Source organism: Melopsittacus undulatus, chromosome 7 (genome assembly GCF_012275295.1).
Source record: "Melopsittacus undulatus isolate bMelUnd1 chromosome 7, bMelUnd1.mat.Z, whole genome shotgun sequence".
Classification (NCBI taxonomy): domain Eukaryota; kingdom Metazoa; phylum Chordata; class Aves; order Psittaciformes; family Psittaculidae; genus Melopsittacus; species Melopsittacus undulatus.
In genome coordinates this window covers 41323723-41347658 of record NC_047533.1, presented here as the reverse complement: position 1 = coordinate 41347658, position 23936 = coordinate 41323723, and the positions used below count along the sequence as shown (strand labels likewise).

At 36.8% G+C, this 23936-nt stretch overlaps 1 protein-coding gene across 2 annotated transcripts in view; it reads left to right on the top strand.

The window, feature by feature from the left end:
- The window catches only part of KLHL2 (kelch like family member 2), a 60116-nt gene that overhangs the window by 7868 nt on the left and 28312 nt on the right, over window positions 1-23936 (top strand). For both annotated transcript variants that reach the window (XM_005145502.3, XM_031045791.1), the window contains exon 4: window positions 4579-4700. In XM_005145502.3, coding sequence (XP_005145559.1) covers window positions 4579-4700 — 122 coding nt within the window. The remainder of the gene's footprint in view (window positions 1-4578; window positions 4701-23936) is intronic.

The following is a 23936-nucleotide window of genomic DNA, read 5'->3' as shown; positions in this document are numbered from 1 at the left end:
ACTTTTGCTTTTTAGGATTTCATTTAATTTTTAGATAAGCCAATAGGAATATTTGGTTTCTTAATGATTTTTTTATTTCAGTCTAAGGATGTACTGGCAACCTATTCTTTGTTAGCATGATGAATGCTTTAAAAAGTCTCCTTGATTTGAACCAGTTGATCTCTTAAGCCAGGAAAAGTAGGGGGTTTATATCCTTTAGGGCTCTAGTAATCTCATGTGTCCAAATGAAGGTTAAAATAACTTTTGTGTGTTGTATAAATTATGTCCTTTAACAACTACTTCTGCTATGTTCTTCAGACCTTGAGTACTCTAGGCTTTTAGGTAAAAAAGCTTTCTGTGGCTTTGGCAGCCCATAGCTGGAGTGCATGTTTTGGCATTTTTAGGGCAATTCTCCCTGACAGATGTACTTTGCATCGTTGCCACAGCTTTTCTGTGCAGGCTTGATTCTGCCTCTGCTTGCTGCATGCTGGCCAAATTACTGCTTTGCTGCTACAACAGGAATGCTGAGGGTTTGCAAGGCTGAGATAAGTTCAGGTTCATAGAAGCCTCCAGCTGAATTCCTCTGCTGTGGGTTTAGTTCCATAACAGTTATAAATCATACTGGAATCATGTGGAATTTGATGTCTAAGTGAGAATGGTACTAAATGCATGTTAAAATTAACTTCTCAAGTTTTGTCTGCTCCTTTTCAAATGTTGTGCCAGTTTGGAAGTTAATGTTAGCTGTCTGAAATTGAAAGAATTCTCTGCAACATATTTCTTCTGACCACTAGCTCAGGTGGAGGCAGAAATGTGACTCTTAGCCTGCCAGTATACAAACAAACTGGAGTTTGAATAACTTCCACTGTATGCAACTGGAAAATTGATGAAATTTGAAATACTGCTGTGTCCTGGGGAAGCAGCTGATTATTCTAGATTGGACATGTAAATATTTTGACTCAACCAAAGCTAGTAGTGGAGTCACTACCAGCAGCAACAATGCTTTAAAGTTGTGTGTAAAATTAAGTATTTATTCCTCTAGTACTTAAGTTTGTGTTTGACGCAAACATTCCAGGTGACTGATACATTTCCTTAATTTTTACTGTTGTCCTTAAAGTTAGAATGAAAACAGCTGCTTCTACAGTTCCTTTTCATCACCTTAGTAACTGAGACACACAAGTCTCTTTCATTATCTGTGTATTAAGGATTAGCTGATGTTTACTGTCATATTGAAAATACTCTTTACAGTATAGCTTTATATTGTGCTTTCTGTGATTAAGACATTTCTGCTTGCCCTGACTGCCCTTTCTGTGGAGAAGTTTGTTACCCATTAGGAGTGCCAGTGCAGCAGTGTCTGTGGCTACTCTCCAGATGAAATTGCTGAAATCTTGGTTCTTTCCTATCTTCAGTCCCTTTAAATTTTTTTTTACTTGTTTTATGTTTTTAAATGTAGGTCATCTTTGACCCCCAGCGATGTGGGAGGTGGGAAGGTTCAAAGTGTTTAATCCATCCATCTGTGGCGATGTTTGGGTAATTGAACCAAACTGGTGGGAGTTTTAAGTAGAAATCAGCTGTGGCTTCAAGATTTATCAACGGAGTACACTGCTCTCACAGGTTGCTTTCAGCAAGGCCCAACTGTGGTGTTGGTGTATTTCAGCTATTCCTCACAGAAGAAAATCCTGAAGTTCATCATAATTGTTATCTCCGTGAACCTTCAGTTCACACTTCTTAGGTGGATTTGTATTCTCATACAGTAATCTGCAAGTTCAAATAAGCAAGTTTGATCTCTTAACCATCTACAACCGAATGGAAAAGTATCTTTCTCCATCCAGAATAAAACAGTGACTGAAAAGACAGTAAAAAACACTGTAGTTTTATGCTTCAGGGTTACTTCTTAACTAGAAATTAGAAGCATATATTTAGACACGTTTGGAGGTTACTTCCATCTTTCTCTGAGTCATTAGGTACTGACTGCTGTGCAGGCTGGGATACAGCATTAACTGAGATCAAACCGTCTGCCTGGGTTTTTTTTCCCTGTTTGAACTTGTAATGGTAGAAGTGGCCTTATTAAATATCCAGAAAGTTACTGCTTTTAAAGTCACAAAATTTATTAAGTTAGTAAAAATTATCCTGGGAAGATGAAACTTCTGGGACTGTGTTACTAGGAATAATTCTTCCTTCTGTATACAGTAGAATTCTTGAGAAAGATGTATTGTGATCTCAATTAAATACCCTTAAATGTTTAGAGGAAAGGATTATAAAACATCACTGAAGGGACACTCCTCTGGCTGTAGGGCTTGGCTTGGGACAAGGGTGACCTTGTTAAATAAATTTCTCCACCCTAGGTATCCTATAGAAGAGTCTCAGGCTTTAAGCCCAATAAGGTAATTTATTTAAATGGCACAGAGATAGGAACAGCACCTGAGTTTAAGTTTCTCTTATATGAAGGCAGTTATCCATAGAGAATTGCCTGTTTTCTTTGCTTCCATTCTCCATTTTTAAAATTCTGTTAAAAAAAAAAGAATAAAGAAGAAAAAGAAGCCTACTTACATTATTTTATGTGAGGAACCATATAAGCCTTTTAGATAGCCTTCTAGGAACTTCAACTCAACTAGTGCTTCTGCTTGGGAGGTTGGATCAGCTCAGTGCTTTCCTTTCTGCTCATTATATGCCCTCCATTCTGTTCATTGTATGGTTTCCCATCACTAACAACTCCTTGGAGATACGGTGGTGCTAATTCCCAGTCATGGACTGAATTTTTCAGCAGGTTGTCTCTAGACTGAGACAGTGTCACAAGTGAATCTATGGTTTCCTTTATTTGATCTGTCAAACAAGTCTGGATCACAAGAGGACTCCTCTAGAATTATAGTAAGATGGCATTTGTGTTTAGCATGGAAGGTAGAAACAAGGGGGGGTATTTTTATTTTTCTATTATTTATTTTATTTTTTAATAGATATTTTGGGTACTGTTGTTAAATGGAGAAGGTGCCTCTCCATGGCTCTAGAAGCCTTGACACAAATCTGGAAACAAACCTAATGTGCTTGCAGAATATCAAACTGTTCTCCCACACACACAATTTTCCCAAAGGACCACCTCCACAGCAGCTTGCATAATAAATAACTTGCAGCATACATGCTCTGAAGATCAATAGGTTTAATCTGTGTCAAACTAGAAGCAGAAACTTGGAATACGGGGCCCTGCAGAGGACATGCAGCAATCATCCTTCAGAGGTGTGGGGGAATGTTTCAGAACAGCAGGTGAAAAGAGAAAATTCTGCAGGGGCTGGATTTTGCTGTTTTGATGTGGTCATTCATCAGTGTTTTCTAGAATGCTAGCAGCCTCTGCTGCCATTAGGTAGCATATGGCTGTAGATGGTCTTCTGTAATTCCTGCCACTTAAAATGTTGATTTAAAATGCCATTCCTTACTTTTTAGCTCAAAAAAGTCATAAATAATGGCAAGAAATTTCTCAGTGATGATCTCTTTGCCATTTGGGTGAAATGGTAACACTTGAGTAAAATTGGGTAAAATGGTAACATTTGGCACCAATCCTAGATACCACACAGTAACAAACAATGAAAATGCATATGTACTTCATAAAGAAATAGCAGCAGTGATCTGCATCTTGTTGCTCACTTTCCCATCCTGCCTGCTTCTGTTGTATGCATTAAATTTACTACCTTAGCAATACCCTTATCTCTGGATGCCTAGGGTAAAGAAATAAGAATACATCTAATATAGAAGAATGAGAAATTGATGTATCCAGAGACTGGGATATTCTTCCAAAATCAAAGTTTATATATCTAATAGCATAACCAGTGCAGTTTGTGTTTCACTTCCCAGTGCAAGTCAGTGCAAAAAGGGTTAAAGGTCTGAGATGAGCAGGTGTGTTGTTGGTAGTCATGAAGGTTATAACCATTACTTCAAAATGTACTTTGTGCAATTATTTCAGATTTAAACAAAATGTTTCAGTTTGAGAAACATCACATTTTGGAAGGCAGAAGCTATTTTGCAGTCCTTTCTGTGAAGATCAGTTGTGGCATATGGCCAATATGTCAGCCTCCACAAAATGAGATCCAACAAGTTTTCCCTTGCTTACCATTTTATCTTAGCTTGAGTTTTAACTGTGAAATCAGATCTGTAACAGAGGTGAAATTGCAAAGGGAATAATAAGTAGGCAGGCAAAGAAATATGTATGTTAATTCTTCTGTGGGAATATATTTTTTCTTATTTAAATAAAATTACTCCAGACTGCATTTGGTGTGCTCATTCAATTAAGAAGTTAACAGTATTTTAGTAGCTTGCTTTTCCAGCAAAATGTTTTTGCATGCATTTGAAGAGTCTTATTTATGTCTGATAACAATATTTTCCTAATATTGTACATTGGAGAAAATAGGTTGCCTGCAGTAAAAGTACTAACTCAAGTAGCAATTGCATAATGGAAACAACAAATTCTTCCTTTCTCATGGGAGGGAGAAAGGAAAGAAATTGAATTATTATTGAAGTTGTTTTACTCTCACAACTGATCATACACAGAGTTTGCTGTTATTAAACTTCTGTTTTTTTCATATCATTTACTTGACTAATAAACTGTATTTCTAGGTGAGATGAGTGAAAGCCGAGCTAAGAGAGTTCGCATAAAGGAAGTTGATGGCTGGACTCTAAGGATGCTTATTGATTATATTTACACTGCTGAAATTCAAGTTACAGAAGAAAATGTGCAGGTAAGTGAGAGTATTTTCTGCAATGAAAGGGATGTAATGTACAGAGTCATTTATTTTGTCATTGTGGTTCAACTTCAGCGTGGGAAATCTCATCTGTAAACTGGAATTTTTTCAGACCTTTTGCTTGCAAAGCTAATAGTCATGCTGTTTAAATTCTGTGTCAAATTCAAAGACTAGTGAAGTAAATGAAGAGTCAGTTGGCTTTTAATGGACTTTGCTACCAAACCTTATGTAATACAATAAAATAGGTTTCCTACTCTGCCTAAAATTAATGCTGTCGGCCACCTCTTTACCACCCCCTCTCTGGTACTTCATTGCAATTTACATAAACAAGGTAGATTTGCTCCTAAGTGTGAAACCATATTCTCTAATTGAGCTGTTCTGTTTGTTTTAATGTATTTTTTTCTGCTTACTTTTAGAATAAAGTGCTTTCTTCTGCTCAGCCTCTGTATGTTGCTGGTGGCTAGTTGTGCAGAAGGTTTTAGCTACTGCTGGTTTTTCCTAAATCAACCAGTATCTAGTGTGAAGGTTTTACCCATCCCACACAGAACTAATCATTTTTTGTAATAGGCTGTATGTTAAGATGGAACTTAAATTAGAATAAAACAAACGCAGGCTTAGAAAATGTAGATTCCTGCCCTTAATTTTTTCTAACCACAGGTCCTGGAGATGGACAGAGTAGAGTCTCCTTTTGCTATCTTTTAAGATTTGGTATAGATATTTGGTAAGTTTAAAGCTAGTTGCACAACGTCGTATATTTAATTCTCATGTTTTTTCTTCCTGCTCCTTTTCCCCTTGTTTCTGCTCTCTCCTAATGCCAGATTACTAGCAGTTATTCTGCTACTTTTGCAGGGGATAAAACCATGTTGCTGTTGTTTGGCATTGAAAACATCTGTTTTATTGGGCATTAGGCTGAAATTAATAGCTTTTTGTTGGTTGTTGAATCCAGTGGGGTCATTGCTAGTTTTAGCTATGCTTGGTTGAAGACCTAAAATGAGAAATATTACCCACTTGAAACAAAATATCTTACTGCTAAATCTTTCATAGCTTAGATAATAGCATAAGTCTTTTAGTTCTGCAATATTTTATTTGTGAGAAATTATTTATTTCTGGTCTGATGGGTGTACATAGTGGAAAAGACTGATATGTTGTATGTTGCCAATCTGGTGGTTATACTGATCTGTGTATCCCTGTGGGCAAAATCCCAGAGGTGTCAGAGATTCCCCGATAGATCTCTTCTTGCTTGATAATGCTTTTTTTCATCCTTAAAGCAGAATATTCTGTCTGGCTGACATACTTAATGACCTTAATCTTGTACTTTTGATCCATAATATCAAAGCGGATTCAACGGGCAGCGTACTGTGTTTTGGCTGTAGGGTGCTGCCTAGGAAGATGCATTTTAGCCCATTGTTATTAATGATTCTTCTATATTTATGTGGAAGAAAAGTCAGAGTTATGTTTCTTCCTCATACAGGACTCATTAAAGGCCAAAAATATCCAGATTTAAAGCTCCTGAGGCTGTTAGGGCTTTCATTTTCACAGCTCCATATTATCTGTCTGAAGATATATCTGATGGTGTTGGGGATTGTGATATAAATAATGTGGCTTGGTGAGTGATATTGCAAGTTTGTGGTTACTTGAATACTGAGAAGACAGTCAAGCTTTTAAGCAGATTTTGATTTATTGCAATATACTTACACTTTAATGTTAATAATGAATATAATTTTAATATGACTGGTAATGAATGTAAGTGTAAAGCTATTTTTACTTTGTCACTTTAATCCTTTTTGCATTACTACCAGTGGATATGTAGTGTTTATTTGCATTACAGCAGAATTGAATGCTATAGATAAAAATGAATAAACTGATGCAGATATTTTTCCTTAAGTTTGAAAGCCAAGGTGGGAAAATTGTTATTGTGAATTTCTGGAAACTTAAAAACCTAGAAGAGACTGTCAGGCCTTAGTTAAAATGTTTTTTCTCCATAAATGTGTTGCATACTCTTAAAATTAATTTGAACTCTCAATTTCCTGTCTATATGGCAGGAATAAATATTGCTAGAAGGTATTGTGGAATTTTGGTAATGGTTAAGTTTTTATTTTGTAGGAATACAGAGCCATGAAATCCTAAGATGCTGTGTAATATTGTCTCTCTCAACTTTTTTTGTTTATATATTTGAGACAATGTGATAAAGTGGAGCTTCAGTTTCTAGGTAGCTTGCTATGATTCTCATTCTGATACTCTGCGTGGGATTTTGATTGCATTATTCTGCCTTTTCAGGTTATACGTTGTAAAAATAAGTATAAAGTTAAATTTATTAACTAAATTTTTAACATGTGATGCAATGTTTGAAAAGGGTGTGCACACTTTGTGTTTAAGTAATGTAGAATTGCTAAGTACTCTTGGGTATTAAATAGCCACACTGTATATTTATGAAAGCTATTTACAAGTGAATACTTAGTGATGTAGCCAAGCTCAGTGGTCTTTCTCAAGGGGAAAGTTGACTATGAGTTTCTTTCATTAGTATCCTACTTGATCTAGATGTGGACAGGAGAATGCTTCCTTACCTTTGCAGCTTCTGAGTAAGAGGTATTAATTTCTGCTCCCCACTGTTGTGATCTCACTTATATTTTGCTTCTTGTTCTTTTTTTTGTGGGGGGAGTGAGTGGTGAGGAGGAGTAAACAAGTCAGGTGTAATCAATGATTGAGGAGAAAAACACATTAGTGTTTGTTATCATTACATTAGTTAACTACAAAATAACATTTGTTCTTTTCTTCAGTTCTTGATTCAGTAGGTTCCCCGCCAGCCCCCAAGAGCAAGGCAGCTGGTATATGAATGTGTACATTCTTGGATTTCTTCTGGTATTTTCCCTCATTTAGAATGAGTTATTTTATCATTCATCTCTAATGGCACCCACTTTGCGTAATGCTATACCAGTGTTCCTGTTGTATTTGTGTATGTCACATTCTCCTGTGTTCTCAACTCTCTGCTCTTCCTTTCTCTCTGTTTTTTGTGGTTTTTTTTTTTTTTTTGTTCCCCAGAAGTGAAATTAAATGTCAGACTTAATGGAATATCACATTTTTTCATGTTTTAAGAAAGGAACACCAAAGTTAATGTTTTCAGAAGGCAAAGCAACTTTATTGCACATCAAATTTTTTCAATTTCCATATAGGTATTAACTACACACAGTGCACAATGTGGGAGAGTTAGTTACTATAAGAAGCTCATGCGTGAGTAGCTCTCCCACACTATGTGTGTGCAGTTCAGCACGTACTTAGTCAGCAGTATACCTAGGCTTCTATTGAGCACAAATACACTGGAGAAAAAAATGCCTGCAGTTGTTTGTGGTCTGTGGATTTGTTATGGGCCTTAGAGGTCAGCCTGATAGAGGAGAGATATGCTTGCGGTAAACACCAGATAAAGATAGTTGTGTTCCTTTCTGATTCCCTGTTACAGTCCTCTGTTCCTGTAGTTGTGCTGATACAAGTGTTTGCTGTACTGCTTTATAAACCAGGTCACTGAACGTATGTAAAAATAAAACCAACAGCAAAACATTCCTCCCTGCCCCCCAGCATTTTTTTTTTTGTGTGTTTGAGTTATTAATGGGATCACTTCAAGGATCTGGTTTGTAACATGCTGCTGCTGGTTGTTATGTTCACACAGTACTTTGGGTTAGTGTATTGAAGTGTCAGGAGCCAACATGTCCTTGTTGCTTCAGGAAGACATTACACATAGCTTCAATTTGGACTTACTGGTAAACATGGTGTCTTGCTTTTGAACAAGCAGAAGATAAAAATCACAAACAATATTATTTTTGCAAAGCTCTGTCCTGGCTTATTTTTCCCTTTAAAGAATTGTGTTAGGTACAGCCAACACAAAGTCTGAAATCCTGAACAGGATCCTTTTTAATATATATAACTTTTTGTGTTCATTTTCTGAAATTATTCAAGAACAATGTATGTGTAGGATGAAGCATATTATAAACACACAAGTGCACAATATGCATCTTTCCTTTGTAACTCATGCTGTTCATGCAGATTGCCATCTGAAGTATAACAGACATGCTTCTATTTGCATGGTGCCATGGGGTGAGGGTTTTTGATTTGAGGTGCTGTTAAAGCAAGATCTGAAAAAGCAGCTGATTTCTCTAAGACATCTGCAAAAAAGAGGATGCTCATGTTGTCCAAACTTTTTACTAAGGCAGTCATTCTTCTGTACAGTATTTGGTAACATGGGCTTTGACTATTTGTGGTGCATCTCTTCTGGCTCAAAAACTTTGCATGGCTGTTGAATTCCAAAAAGTCCTCTAGCTTGAAAATGAGCAGGTACCTCACACCAAACCCCAAAGATGTCCTAAAGCTTATGGAAACAGATGTGTGCTTTTCAAGTTGTCAGCTTCTCAATTTTGTTTGTGGCATGACCCACAAACAGTTGGACAGACAGGACTGAGGATATGTTAAGGGAGCAAAAAGAAGGAAGAGTGGGAGGTTATAGGGAATGCCATACAAGATAAGTGCTATTGAGCTCTGTAAAGTGAAACAGTGACTGAATGTATCTAGTCTTGGCAGAGCCTGTTTAATCTAACAGTGAAAACTTTGTAACAATCCTCACATAGTTTGTTCCAGTTGCTTTAATAGCTTCCCTGGTTGCCTTGGTCTGTACTAGACCTTCTGATGTCTTGTAAAGCAATTTGTTGCTACTTTTGCTGTAACAGTCTTAAGTATTGAAAGACATTCATATAATTTAATTCTTCTCTTTAGACTGAATATCACAGATTTCTCTTTGGAGATAATGCTTTCTAAATCTTTTACCATTCCTCTTGCTCTTCTAGACTCTTTCCATTTCACCTATTGTCTACATGCTTAACATGTAATTACCAAAATTGGACCCAGTAATCCACTGATGCCTTGTTAATGCAGACTAGAGTGAGATTATTATCCTGTGAGTAAATTATAGAGGTTCTTTATGTCATTGAGTGGGCTCTCTTTTCCAATAACATGACATTGTTCTTAGCAGTCACTCTCTCTGTATGCTGGTAGAGAGAGAATGCATGAGGATGTGAATATGATCATGAACTGGGAGAAGGAATTTGTGGTACCTCTTAATTTTGGTAAATGCCAATCTGAGCATTGTTGTAAATACCTATCCTTATTAGCATAATACTTTTAATAAACTGAAATCGGAGCCAGCAAAAGTTGTTACCTGGTTTATAGTAATAGAGTGTCTTTTAATAAGTTTAGAGGGTGAGACTTTGTTTTTACACCAGGAACTAACTGTTAGGAAAAGGCGTCAATTTGCAAGTCTGTTTTCAGAGTACAGCCCCATATTAAAACTGGTTTCAATAAAAAGTGAAAGAAATTAACTACTTTAATTTTGAAGAAATGTTCAATTACCTTGTAAAACTTGGCAAGAACAGAAAAGAATGGCCTACTGAAAATCCTGTAAACTTACATCTGTTTTGGAAGTGGGAGGGCAGGGAAGGAGAAGAAAGATGTGTACAAGTAATTTTAAAAATGCTTGGAATATCTTTTGAGGACTATTACACAGAATAGAATCCAGAAGAATGAATAATCCAGGCTTTTTTCTGTTCAACAACAAACCACCAAGGAGTAGATATTAGTTCCAGTAAAGTGTAGTAAAAATATGTGCTATCAGTAGCATGAAGCCCATGTAAACCTAAGGGCAACGTTTACCATGCCTAATCTTTACTGAGTACAAATCTAAAAGGCAAAAATAAAATTCTGCACAGCATGCGATATTCCTTATTTGTTCCTCTGCTGAACACTAGGATAAACTTAGATCAAAATATTCGGAATAAATTGTTGTATTTAGAAGTGGTCTGCTTAAGATGCATCACAAGCAGTTTTATGTGGGTGCGATATGTGAAATGACCGCTATTTAGGTGCCACCAGCTTCGTATGAAACTTGTAATACCAGAATATCAGATTTGGTAAAAAGTTGTGATGTTTTTTTGTTTGTTTGTGTCCTGGGTTCAGCTGTAACAGTTGTTTTTTCTCTTTCTTAGTAGCTGGTCCAGTGCTGTGTTTTCAGCTTAAATCTGAGAACAGTGGGTTATTGGTATTTTTAATTTTCCTCTTTAAACTCATGACTGTTCCCTTCTTCAGTACCTCTTCTACTAAGTACACCAGTGTACAGGAGCTTAATTAAAAAGTGAGTTCAGGATCACAATGGAATTCCCAGTTTAACAACTTACTGTTGCACATCACCTGAATAACCTCAGCTGTTTGTGTGTGCTTTTAGCTTGAAGAAAATGTAAAATGACTTTGTATAAATCAACTCATCACTTAGTATTTGCTACAGTCTTTGAGCACTTACATGATCAAATTACTATAGCTTAAATTCCAGTAATCTTCAGAGCCATTCTGTCTTTGTATCTGAGGTGAGAGTCAAAATTTTGATGCTTGCCAAGCTTTATCCTCAAAAGAAATATACTGTGTATAAGAACTGATGACTAAACTAAAAGTCTTTATATGAGTTAGCAACAAATACTGTGATGTGCAAAGAGCATAAAGCATGTTTTCTAAAAAAAAAAAATAGTTTCGTTTTAGATACCTTAGAATGTTTCTCAGGAGTTTCTAAGCTTACCAATCAATTATTCCTTTGAAAACTAAAGAGCATCTCTTTTCTCCCTTATTGGATAAGAAGATGTCCCTCACGTTTCAAATGTTATATTCAGTTTTCTTTATGAACACAGGAAATTTTCTGTTTTCAAAGGGATATTTTAAAGGACTTTTCCTTTTTAGAACTGAAGGCTGACTGTCCTTTACAGATGTATGATTGGACATAGTAAGAGGAGAGAGTTCATTTCAGTACTTAAACAGACGTGCATTCCATGTCCTGGAAGTATGCCTGCTGCTGTGTAAGTGGGTGGGAGAGATAAAAGAAATATTTATTCAACTGAGCTGAATGCTGTGAAGCTTTCACTAAATCCTATGATACAGTAGGTCCTGTTTTAAATATAACATTGTATGTATATTATATATATATAAACTGCTCTGAGACAAAATAATGCTGAAATTGCTTCCATGGGAACTTGGCTGTTCTCCTTAGGAGAGCCTATGAAAGACATGTCTGGAAAAAAAAAAGCTGCACTTGATTTAGGAACCTAATAAGGTCAGGAAGGGAACAAGTTTGATCTTGATGCATTTACTGATGTACCTCTCTAGGCACCTCTTTAAGGACTTTTTGATAACCAGGGAAAATGAAACAGCTTAAGTGAAAGTGTATGTTGAGAAGAGGGATTGCTGGGAAGCCCTACTGTTCATGATTAACACCTTGCATATCACTTAGAGACCAACAGATAATTAATAGAAGTACAGTACCTCCTCAGTTGTGCACTCTGTTGAAATGCAGGGCTCCTGAAGAAGAGTTTATCCTGAATTAAGTGCAGTCATTGAATGTCTTTTAAACAGAGTATTATACAGAGTATTAGACAGTGCAGTTTGGTGATGATAATATAGGTAATGATAGCAATTTTTCTGGGTGGAATCAGTCACAATCTTCTAGCAGATGCAGGTAACTTAATAAAACTATTACTGCTGTACTGCAGGTTAAATTTGACATCCCTTAAGTTTGCAGGCTTGTTGATAAAGGCCTTTTATTCACTTGCATTTGTCTTTATTTACTGACCACAATTGCCTGATGACAGCTTTTGAAAAACATTCTTCAGAGAATACCTGTGTTCCCACCAGAAGTCTTCACTGTATTAGTTACTAATGGAATACAATTTTGAATTCCTAGGTGTATGTTTTAAGCCAGTGGGGTTTTCCCCCTCAGTTCTTTGTACATCAGTCATCTTGCCTCTCCACGGTACCTGCACAGCCACTTCCAAAATCTTTCCTGCAACACATGGCTGCTTGCATGTTTGGAGCTGGAGACAGAGCATTAAGCCATATGAGTACCTTCCAGGCTGGTTTCTTGCTCAACTCTGCATATTCCTAAAGAAGAATGAAGTTAGGTCAGACAACACCACTCCTAGAGATCATTTTTTGGAGTGAATGGGGTGAATGTGTTTAAGTTCCCTTACGGTCCTAAGTAAAAAGAGCAGTATTGCACTGATTTCCCTGTTAGTAGCTGCAGTAAGGTGTTTTTTTTCTTTTTTTCTTTTTTTTTTAATTAAAATAGCTCTGACTTTAGCTAAAGTTTATAAATATCATTGATGGCATCTTTAGAGCTGAAATCTGTGAATTTGTCTTTCCTGTGACTTAAATTTAACTTGCCAGAAACTCAGCAAAGTATCCTGGTGCAGCACATAGCTTTTTTCGACAGATTGTTAGGCCAAATCTTCATTAAAACTGTATAGCTGTCTTTCAAGCTGTTCATATATATTTTTTTTTTTCTGAGCTGATACTCACTCTGATGCCCAAATAGTCTCCCGTAAGCTTAACATTTTGGACAGATTTGGCTGACAGCAATTGATAACAGTTGCTCAAAATGGATTTTCTTTTCACATAATGTTAAATAACATGAAATGTTGAATTGTCATACTGCATAATTTGTCAGCACTATTGAAAAAAAATGGTCTCTTTGCTGTGTTCTGATGCCTCAAATAGGTACACATGGAGTCTTGTTTTGATGGTTTTGCCTGTTAAAACTTAATATCATCTTGCATGCCACAACAACTTGTCATACCTGCCCCTGCAGCTAGTACATGTGTTTCACCTTTTTTTTAGCTGACGGACCAAGTGTTAAACCATATACCTGTGGTCTTTTTTTAACTTCTGTAGGTAGGGGATAATTTGTCAAGATATGACTTTTACAAATGAGCTACAGGTACATCATTTTTCATCAGGCAAAAGCAGTTATGCAGTGACAGACTAAATTGTTAGCTGCATTAATTTTTAGATGAAATATCAGTTGTCAAAAACCAAGTAATTAACACTGTTGTCTGTAACTTGCTTTAAATATTGGACCAGGCATTTAGAATAAGGGTTAAGATTCAGGAACACCAATGCAAAATGCTCTGTCTTAAGTGCATCGAGGCATTTGAAGACTGCATGGTGTGTCCCAGCATGCAGAGCCATGCAGCTTCACTGGTGGTTCTCTTCACTGGGGTTTATGGGTTATGCCCCTGTGAGAACGTTTTATGAAGAGACAGCTATATATGTAGAGATTTTAAGGACATAGGGTATCTCAACTGATGCTTTAAACTTTCTAATTGATGTGATGGTTTCAGTGTTGTTTTATCAAGGCTCTCCCCCTCCCCCCCCCCCCCCCCCCCCCCCCTTATGTATGATGAGTAAGATGCTAATTATTGAACCTTGACATGACAGGTTACAAGCCTGCTTGTTTCTGAGGGAATAAAATATTTGTTACGATCTTCGGTTCCCTCATCTTCCATATTCTACACCAGCGGGTCTTTGCTGGACTCAGATTGATCTTGGAAACCACCGTGTTTCCACAATCATATTTCACCTTTACCATCACTTTTTACATAGCCTTCATGGAGACCTAAAACCTCCTATCCATAAACTCATTTTTTTTTCACTGCTAATAAGTTTTGTGTAACTGCACTTATTTTTGAAAGCATTTTCCTTTACTAAGTGTTTTACATAATACAGATGTTGAGTGTCAAAAGCTATTGGTGGTCAGTGATCTTATTTCCTTGACACAGATTAAAGCTGTAGGAGGAAATGGTGTTCGTTACTGGATTGTCTTACAGAGGTTTGAAAATAAACATTCCTTTGGTCTTTCTGCTCAACTCCATCATGTTTGCAGTGGCATAGCTACGAAATTCTGGAACTGTTTACTAATTCTGAAGTTGTATTAAGAGTCATTCAGATTGAAATGTTTTATAAAACTGTCTCATCCTAATGATTTAATAATTAAAACCAAATTTAAAAAAATCAGTTAATCTTGATGTGTGTTTAAACCACTTCCTATATGGTAAACCAAACTTTCACTTTTATTCCTCTATGACAGCACAGCTCTAATACTATTAGGGGCTTGCTGACGCTGCAGAGAGGTACTTAAATCCAGGCTGACATCAGTTTTATTATAAATCTTATCCATAGAAACATGTCTAAGGTTTACTAGTCAAGAATTTAATGTTGGAGTAAACAGCCTGTTTAGTCCAATTCATTTGATGTATAGTTAGTATCTGATTGTGTGCTGAAAGAGTACCAGTGAAGTACCACTGTAGCTATTGTACGTATTTTATACATTAGGCCCAAGCAACCATCTGCTTACCTCCTTTGACCCATTTTTTTTTTGTATTTGTGACAACAGTTTTGAGGATTTTAATAATGTGAAGGCACAAGTAATATGGCTTAGCTGGAGGAGAGGCAGTGGCACACTTCTAGAATTAATATGCATTGTAAGACATGTCAGGCAACAGTAAATGATTTAATTTTTCAGTGAAATAACCCTACTATGCAATCTTCATTTGCTTATACATGCCTGCCTGTCATGAGAGGGAGTATAGGAGGGAAGAGAATAGAGGAGTGTGATCTTTCTACAGGTGCATTGTATTACCAATGAAAGCTTCATTAATTTGCACTTTAAATGAGTAAGCTTCACATACAAGAGCTTCTGACCAGTAAGCAAAAATCTTTGTGGGGAAACTAATATTTTCCTCTCTGTCAGTTTTTAAATGCAAAAATGGTGGTAGGACCATCAGAATGGGGAAAAGCACAGATTGCACAGATAAGGCAACTGTTCCTTCCTGAGGTATTCACATTTTTACATTCCTTCCTTTTTTCGTCCTTTTCCTCTTTTCCGAAGATACCTTGCTGTTTTCTCTCCACCTTCCAAGTGATGCTTTATTTACACTTTGCTGGCATTTTCCAGTTCTCCAGGCAATGAATTTTGTTATAACATCTTTTTGTTTTTTTCTTTTGCTATGGTCTTGCTGAATGGGCGATCTCAGAACTTTGTTCCTAGAGAAAATTGTGTAGGCAGAAGGCTATGAGCCTCGTAAAAGTTAAAAGATATCTGACTGGAAATTTGAGCTGTTGTACACCGGCTTCGAGTTGCTAAAGACAAATAATGGAGAAACAGAACTGAAAATGAGCACAAGAGATAAAGTATGTCTAAAATGTGGATCAAAAGGTATGAGGAATGAATGAAAATTGTGGTAAGGCTGTAAAAGACTGTCTTGGACTATCAAACACCAGTGTGTGTGGGAGGTAGAGAGTCTTGAATCTCTTCTGGAGGGAGACTGAGGTCTTATGGACTGAATCACAGATTTACCCTATTTCAGAATCTTTGTTCCTTAAGAAGATATTTTGAAGGGGCGTAAAACCCACTCAATTCTGTATATTTAGAAGAGACACTTCTGGGCACAGGCAGTAAAAGTCTTGTAGCTTGGCTGTGTCAGCATGGTCTAAGCAAGAGCCAGGGAATGAATCAGAAACTCATGGAGGAGGTGATGGGGTGAGACAGAAGTGAGGTTGAGGCAGGAGTACTTTATAGAAGAGATACTGATCAGAAGCATGTGATTCTGATTGCTGTGGGAGGTGAATGGGAAGTCACTGAGGGATTTAAACAGTCACGTTTAATTTAAATGATAAAAAGAATAAAACATTTTTACTCAGCACTGCAGGTCTAAATATAACAGCTTTTCATTTCCTGCATATTGTTTCTTTAATGAGTGATTTAGGAGAGCATGTAGGCTGCCAAAGCCATGCATGAGCAAGGTGCCAAAAACTAAGGTAGAAAGTCCCAGTTATGCCGATGGACTGTTCAAAGTGCATCTTCTTACAGATCAAAGATACGATTAGAGAAAGAGTCAAAAGATGAGGCACTGAAGCAATTATATGAATAATTCATCACTAGAGAAATAGGATTTTATAGACATATATATATGAAAATAATTCTTGCATACCTATGGAGAAGAAACTTAAAGTGAGGTGGTTGAGACTATAAAAAAATGTTACAGTCTCTAGGTGGCTATTCCCTACAGATTCAAATCGTATTTTAGTAAATCAGTACGATGTTATTTGGTGATCCTGAGCATCAGAGATACTATAAAGGCTTTTTTTGTTGTTGCTAGTGTCAGGTAACATAAGGGAAGCTCAAACCTTTCATATGTTTTAGAATTCTATTTCTGTTGCGCATAGCTCCAAAAAAACTCCTGTAATTCTTTGAGTGGTCCAGAAATAACCATATCAAAGGCTTTTGAAAGTCAAGTTAGTTATAGTCCCTCCTAAATTGTCACATGATGAGCAATAAATAGATCAAAAATCCCTAGGGAGCACAGGAACAAATAGGAATAAATAGTTGGCTTTCATTGTATCTGAATGGTTGTAATCTGTCACAAGCTTCCAAAGAACAGATTTTCTTTACTTTTGAAAAGTAGGTAGCAAAAGATGTAGGTGATAAACTAGTTTAGGATTTTTTTTCAATATCAGATAAAAATAGAAAATCTTAATGCTTTCTAGCTAAGCTAGATGTCGGGCTAGCAGACCAATTTTAATGTTGGAAAGTGTAAAGCAATGCATGAAAAGAAAAATCTGAATTACTCCTACGTATTGCTATGTTTTACATTAACAGCTTTTCCTAGAATAGAATAACATACTGTAGTCACCTTAGGAAAACTTCTGCTCATTGTGAAATAGTGGCTTTAAAAAGGAGTGTGAAAAATGGCACAGCAGCATCTGTATGTCATTGTAGAAATCTGTGTTCTCACCTGTAACACTCTGCTGGATGATCTGTGACGCGAATAGCACAGTGTGGGGAAAGGCTTAAAGCTGTTAAAGGCATGGAAAAGCTATCATTTAAGGAAGAAGATTAAGGCCTTTTTTGGCTTGACTCTGAGATGACTAAACAAGGAGTCTATTTTTCTTCCAAAATCTATTTGTTTCAAAGACTCCACATACCCTTTTAAGGTAAAAGAGTTATGTGCTTATGCCTAAAGATAGTAAGTTTTTCTTTAAGATACCTAGAGAGGAGTGCACAAAGCCTTACATGTACATATGTATTATTGTTATTACGCTAAGAGTGTGTATGCCTAATGAATAGAGTACGTTGCTGCAAAATGCATGAGAGGAGCTGTAGAGGATGCAGAAGGTGAGCAGTGTTCTTTCTCCAGCTATGCTGGTTAATTTGGAAATGACTGTGAGAACCCTAGGTTACTATTAGATAGCCTGTGTTTCAAAGCAGGTGTTTTCACCCTGTAAGGTTTACCTCCCTAATTAGGTCAGAGCATATGAGGTCCAGGTCTGGGTTGAGTTCATTTGTTCTGCTCTGCTCCATCCTAGGTTTCCTCTTCCCCTTTTCTTTTGAAAGGGGGAAAGACAGAGGAAGGGGCAGTGCTGATAGAAGCATAGCCATGCTGTGAAGCTTTATTTCAGTGAATACTAGGTTTGACCACATACTGGGGAAGGGAGGATGATGTAACAGATTCTGTCTCAAGCTGGACGCCAAACTTGCTTCCAGCATGGCTGAGAGCATGGAGGGGATCCCTGGCTGGTTGCAGCAGAGCTAAACAAAACAGTTCTAAGGGCAATACTCTTGCAATTTCTTCCTTTTTACCTTCTACCCTTCTACTCCCAAAAGAAGCCTGCATCCCTGACCTACCAACAAGAACTGTAGCCTCCACCACCATCTTTTACTGTTCCCTTTCAAACTGGGAAGACCAGGCTCTTGTCCTGTTGCAGCCCTTACATTTATTTACTTCCAAAGCACTGGACACTTCCGATTTTTCTCAAGTGAAGTTTGGTTTTAACACGCAAATGGAAGAGCCTGTAGAAGGAAATTTGGAGATGGTTTTTCTCATGCTGTTAACTAGGGAGGTGTGCATTGTTTATTCTTGTTAGAAGACAGAGAATTTACCCATTTATTTGAATGTATATTTAGCTGAAAAACTGAAGTTCTAGGCTAGCCTGGAAAATATTTTTAACCCTTTGTTTTATGGGCCACCTAGGATTGGGACTCCATTATGAGAGGTATTACAGCAGCATGCTGTAAGGATGGTGTGGTTCAAAAGAGCTTACAGTCTTGAATAGACTGTTTAAAAGAAAAATGAAAGAAAAAAGGGAAACTGAGATATGATGACCAACAAGTGAGTCAGAAGTAGTCAGGACTGAGATCACAAGTTTTCTGATTCTAAGATGTGGTGCCTTCATCTTGCCTTGCAAGGATGTGGTTGCCCTTTGCTAGACATTAATGAATAAGAACTTTTGTATGTAAACTGCCTTGTTAGACTGAGCAGCTTGTGCAACTTTTCTAAGTCTGTGATCTTTAAAATCATCATGCTGCTAGGCTGTGTTAGAGACTCTGCTCTGTCAAGTCAGATGAAAGCTACTTTTGTCTCAGCTATGACCTTTACCATAGGCATCCATGTATCTCTGTGTATGACTAAAAGGCTACCTGTGGCAAAACCTGAAAGACAGCCCTTGCCAACTTAAAGTGCAGAGGTCATTTGCTCAAATAAAAGTGTGTATGCCTGCCTACCTCCCTGTAAAATTCAAGGTGCTGATTATAAGTAAATTAAGGCACTTAAAGAAGAGACTCTCTGACGTCTCTTACTTGCAACTAGGTTCAGCAGTATGTTGCCACATAAGGTGAAACTTTTGGAAGCTGAATAAAGGCTTTCTTGAAAATATTTGTGTTTTCTGGATATTGGTCATGCTTTAAATCATGAAACATAGGTATTAAACCTTCATCTGAGAGAAAAAAATAATTAAATGGGAGGCTGTAGATGCATTTGTGTTGGGAATTCTGTACCTATATACCTGAATTTTATAAGCACAGTATCTAGATTAAAGTGATTATGAAATCTGCCACTAAGCCTAATGCCCCCTTTTCCCTCCCCCTCCTTTTTTTTTTTTTTTTTTTTTTCATGAGGAGGAGGTATTCCTCTGACATTTCTAGGAGAATATAATTATGGTCTGCTCTAGGAAACTGAGTAAGAAAAAGATTATAGAATCATTAGGGTTGGAAGGGACTTCTAGAGACCATCTAGTCCAACCTCCGCCTCCAAGACAGGGCCACCTAGAGGAAGTTACACAGGAATGTGTCCAGGCAGGTTTTTAATATCTCCACAGACATTATCTCAATTAAATATAAAAACATAACTGTAACACTAAATGCCTGGAGTAATCGAATGTCTGAGTTTACTGAAGTGCCATTTGTTGCACATTAGATGTTAATCTTGACACAATTTTTGTATTGAAGGTAAGCACACAAAGTATTGCTATTTCATGCTTTTTCTTAGTTCTCAGGTTTGTATTACTATAAAACTTGGTATTATGGATGCAGAGAATGGGATAACAGAGAAAACAGAGGTTCATAATCTACTATCCCAGTTATGCCACTATTTCTAGCCCAGGATTTAAGGCTTTGCAAATGGTGTTTCAATCCTTCTCTTTAAGATTGCCAGAAAACATGCAGTTATACTATGAGAAAAATACTTGTTCATTACAAAGCAATTAGTTTGTAATATAGGAAAAAACCTAGAAAACAATTTCTTCCTCAATGCTCTTCCCCTCAATCCCCCCCAAGTTGTATTTTATACTTTAGGAAACATAGAACATGAACATTTTGATCCTTTGTCAGTCTTTTACTTCTTATGTTTTAGGGACTATTTTGAAAATATTTCTATCACAGTCATCTTTGGTGTAACCAAAGTGTATCTGTCAGTGAGGTCTGAGACTGAGGGTGGTCTTGGTACTGAAGGTGTGAGATGTTATGTGTAGATATTATAGCTGAAGCACATTAGCTAAAAGCATCAGCTGATGCAGCAGTTCTTTGTGTGGGTCAGCCTTTACAGAAAGATCGAAGGCCATATAGGGTGAGTTATGTTATCCTGTCTACTTAATGTTTCCAGCTCTTTTAATCCTTCTGCAGAGGAGCTTTGTTTATTATTTGACTGGCTAGCACTTCAGCTCCCACAGTCAAAGACTAAATTGTCCAGTTTCTCAGTGACAGAGTATTAGCAGCAAGTGACTTTGTTAAAACTAGTCTTGGTTAAATTATTCCAGCCCTAAGAAAATATAAGATATTTTTATGCAGCTGTATTATCTTTTAAGCACTGAATTACAGTATGGTAAAGGATTTTGAGCTTTTGTTTTAGATGATATACTGTGCATGTACTTAAATTCAGTGACCAAACTTAATATCAAAACCTCTGTTTCTAACAAATCAAACTGTCTGCCATTCTTTCACTGAAAGAAAAATCTACAATTTTGAAGAAAATTATTTTAGGTTCGAGAATGTTCCACTGCAGATGAGACAGTGTTTCATTTCTATTTTCAATATCTTTTTAACAGCAGCAGAGGATATGAAAGACTCAGCTTATGACTGTTAAAAAAATAACCATCAGAATAGAAAATCAGCCTGTCTCTTGTGCGGCGGCTTAAGCCAAAATGCACTGTTATGTGGTGGTTAAAACACTGTTCTGGTAGTGAAGATGTAGGAGAGTCCTCAAGCCCAATGAGGGTGGCTCAGACGTGGTTCTCCCTTGTAGAACAGTTGGATACCATTAGTTGTAGTGTATTATGTGATTAAAGCGATCCTTCTCTTACTCTGTTTGCTTTATTAATCTTATTTCTGCACTTCAGGAACCCCTAACTGCATCCCAAAACCTCTCAAAACTTCCATACCTAGCTCCTTAAAAAAACCCCAAGAAAACAACAACAACAAAAACCCATCTCCATCCCAAACATTTTAATTAAAATTAGTAGTTCGTTCAGAATAATCTTTTATAGTGGTGTCTCTTCTAAAGCAAATTTTTGAGCAAATCAGTTACTTCCCATAAATTGCATCTCACTAACTGAAACAGACACTTAAGTACAGATTATGATGCTGGTTAAAAAGCAGGTACGTAACCCAGTTGCTTCTTCCTCACACTCCATTTTAATGTCACACTGCTTTCCAAGTTGGGAGGCACTTATTTTTTTGCAGAATGTGTCAGTCATTCAAAGTACTACATTTTCACAATTATTTCATTCTTCACAGCTGAAATTATTCTCTACCCATTTGTGTCTAGTACTAAAGGGATGTGAAGAAATAGGACAGTATCTTGTTCAGCAGTCTGATTCTTTCCTCTTCCACTATAAAACTACCACCTGCAGCTGATTTTTAATTGGATAGGGCTTATTAAGCTAAAGGACAAATATATATATTCACATCTTCACTGTGCAATAGCATATAAAGTCAAGGATGTTAAGATACCCAGAAGGTATGTTTTATGAGATACATGGTATCATGTTCTGAACTTGCAGCTCATGCATATCTTTAAATTCAGCACAGTGTCTTACTCACATATTTTAACACTAGAGCAGGGCAATTAACTTGCAAATGTGGTTCATATAGAAATGCTAACAAGGCTGAATTTCCCAGAATTGGAATGTCTATATTTTATTCCACAGATGCAAGTGTTAAAATATTTGTATCCATTTTAGTGGGTTTGTGTGCATACTCCCAAATAGCATAATTTCTATACAGTGCTGAGTGATTTCACTAGAACTTAGACTACACTTCAGTTACAAACTACAGTTTTAATTACAGCACAGATTCATGCAGATGATAATTTAAAAAAAAGAAGAAAATTTGGATTGTCTTTGACCATTATTTTAATTTCCTTCGTCCTTGTGCCATGGTAGTAAAAACAGCAAGTGAAAGAGTTCAGTTTGATTAAATGGTTATATAAACCTCAGAAATAGAGGTTAAACTCCATATTTTCTCAAGATTTGTTTTATGATAGGCATTGACATAACTGCTGCTTTCTGAAATTTATTTCCTTTTAATGTTGTAACTGAAAATAATGGAGTATTTGCAGTTAGCAAGGATGTAACTTGCTTTCCTGTGTGCTTCTGTATTGCATTGTTCTGTTAGGTTAGTCTCTTTCCTAAAGTTACAGATTAGTTTTCTTTCCCCTTCATGTGATAAATAATGAAATTTTTGCTTTTAGACAGCGCATTATTCAGTTCTCTAGACATACACTGCTTTGATTTTTATTGGCTTATTTGCCTGCCAAGTACTTTCATGTTCTGAGAAATTTTGGGTTTGTTTATGCTGTGGGATGTTTTATTCCTGAAACCTGCAGTATGTGCTTCATTATTTTTAAATGGACATTATACTGATAATAATGTATTGTTGGTGGGTGTCAATTTGAATTTGTGCAAGAATTCATGGCTGAAATCTTACAGAAATCCAGGGAATGTAAAAAATACTGCAGATCAAAAAATCGCCTTAGGCATCTTCATACTGCAGGTAGCACAATATATTTATGTTAGGAGAATCGATCAGTACAAAGAGGAGTGGGAAGATGATAGCATTATTGATATAAAATTACTGAAACAAATTGACTTCAATCAGCAGGCAGAAGGCTTTAATAAATTTAAATTTTACTTTGAACTTTTCAAAATCAAAGCAGTTGAGGGGCCTGTCCGCTGAATTTTGAATATCTCCAAGCGAGATTCTGCAAAGTCTTGGGGAAACCTCTTCCTGGGCTTAACCACCCTCATGGTATATAATAAAAAATAATATACAAAATAAAATGCCAAACCAACACAAAATAATAAAAAACAACCTTCCTTCTTTATTCCAGTCAGATTTTCCTATTTTCCTACTTGTGTCTTGTCTCCAAGGACAGTCCAGCTCACTTTTCTCTACCCTCGTATTAGATAGTTGTGGATGGTAACAAAACCTCCCCTTTGTTTTCTTTTATGGCTGAACAAATTCATGTTTTTTAGGCTCTCCTTGTAATATCACTTGCCCTCTGATGATCTTGGAGGCTGTTTTCAGTGGACTTGTTCCTCCATTCTCAACTAGCAGAACAGTTACTAAAAGCTTATGTGGGGTACCAATTTCCGGGAGTTGTGTGAAGACAACTGCAGCAATGAACTTTGTGAAACGAATATACTGTCAGGGGATGCCTATTAAGTCAACTAGCATTGTTGCTAGTTGAACTTCCTTGTCTGGTGTGGAGGCACTCCAGAGTAGTTTCTCTGACCAGCCTCTTCTAGATAGTCCACAAGGAGGGTTTAATGTTTGATGTAAAATTTACTGATTTGAAGAGACCTGGTGCTGCATAGTGTTATGCTTTGATTTAGAGAGACAGAGCAATCTACTGAAATCACAACAAAAGCACAATGTAACTATTGCAATATACATTTTAATTGCCCTGCAGAAGTGAATCCCATTACTGATCTCTGTCTGCTCACTGTCAGGATCATGGTTTCTATGTCAGTTCACTGTGCTAAAGCCAGGTCAAGCCCATTGTTCTCTTCAGAGTTCCTTCTGTTGGTTGGTCAGATTTAATAGTTTAT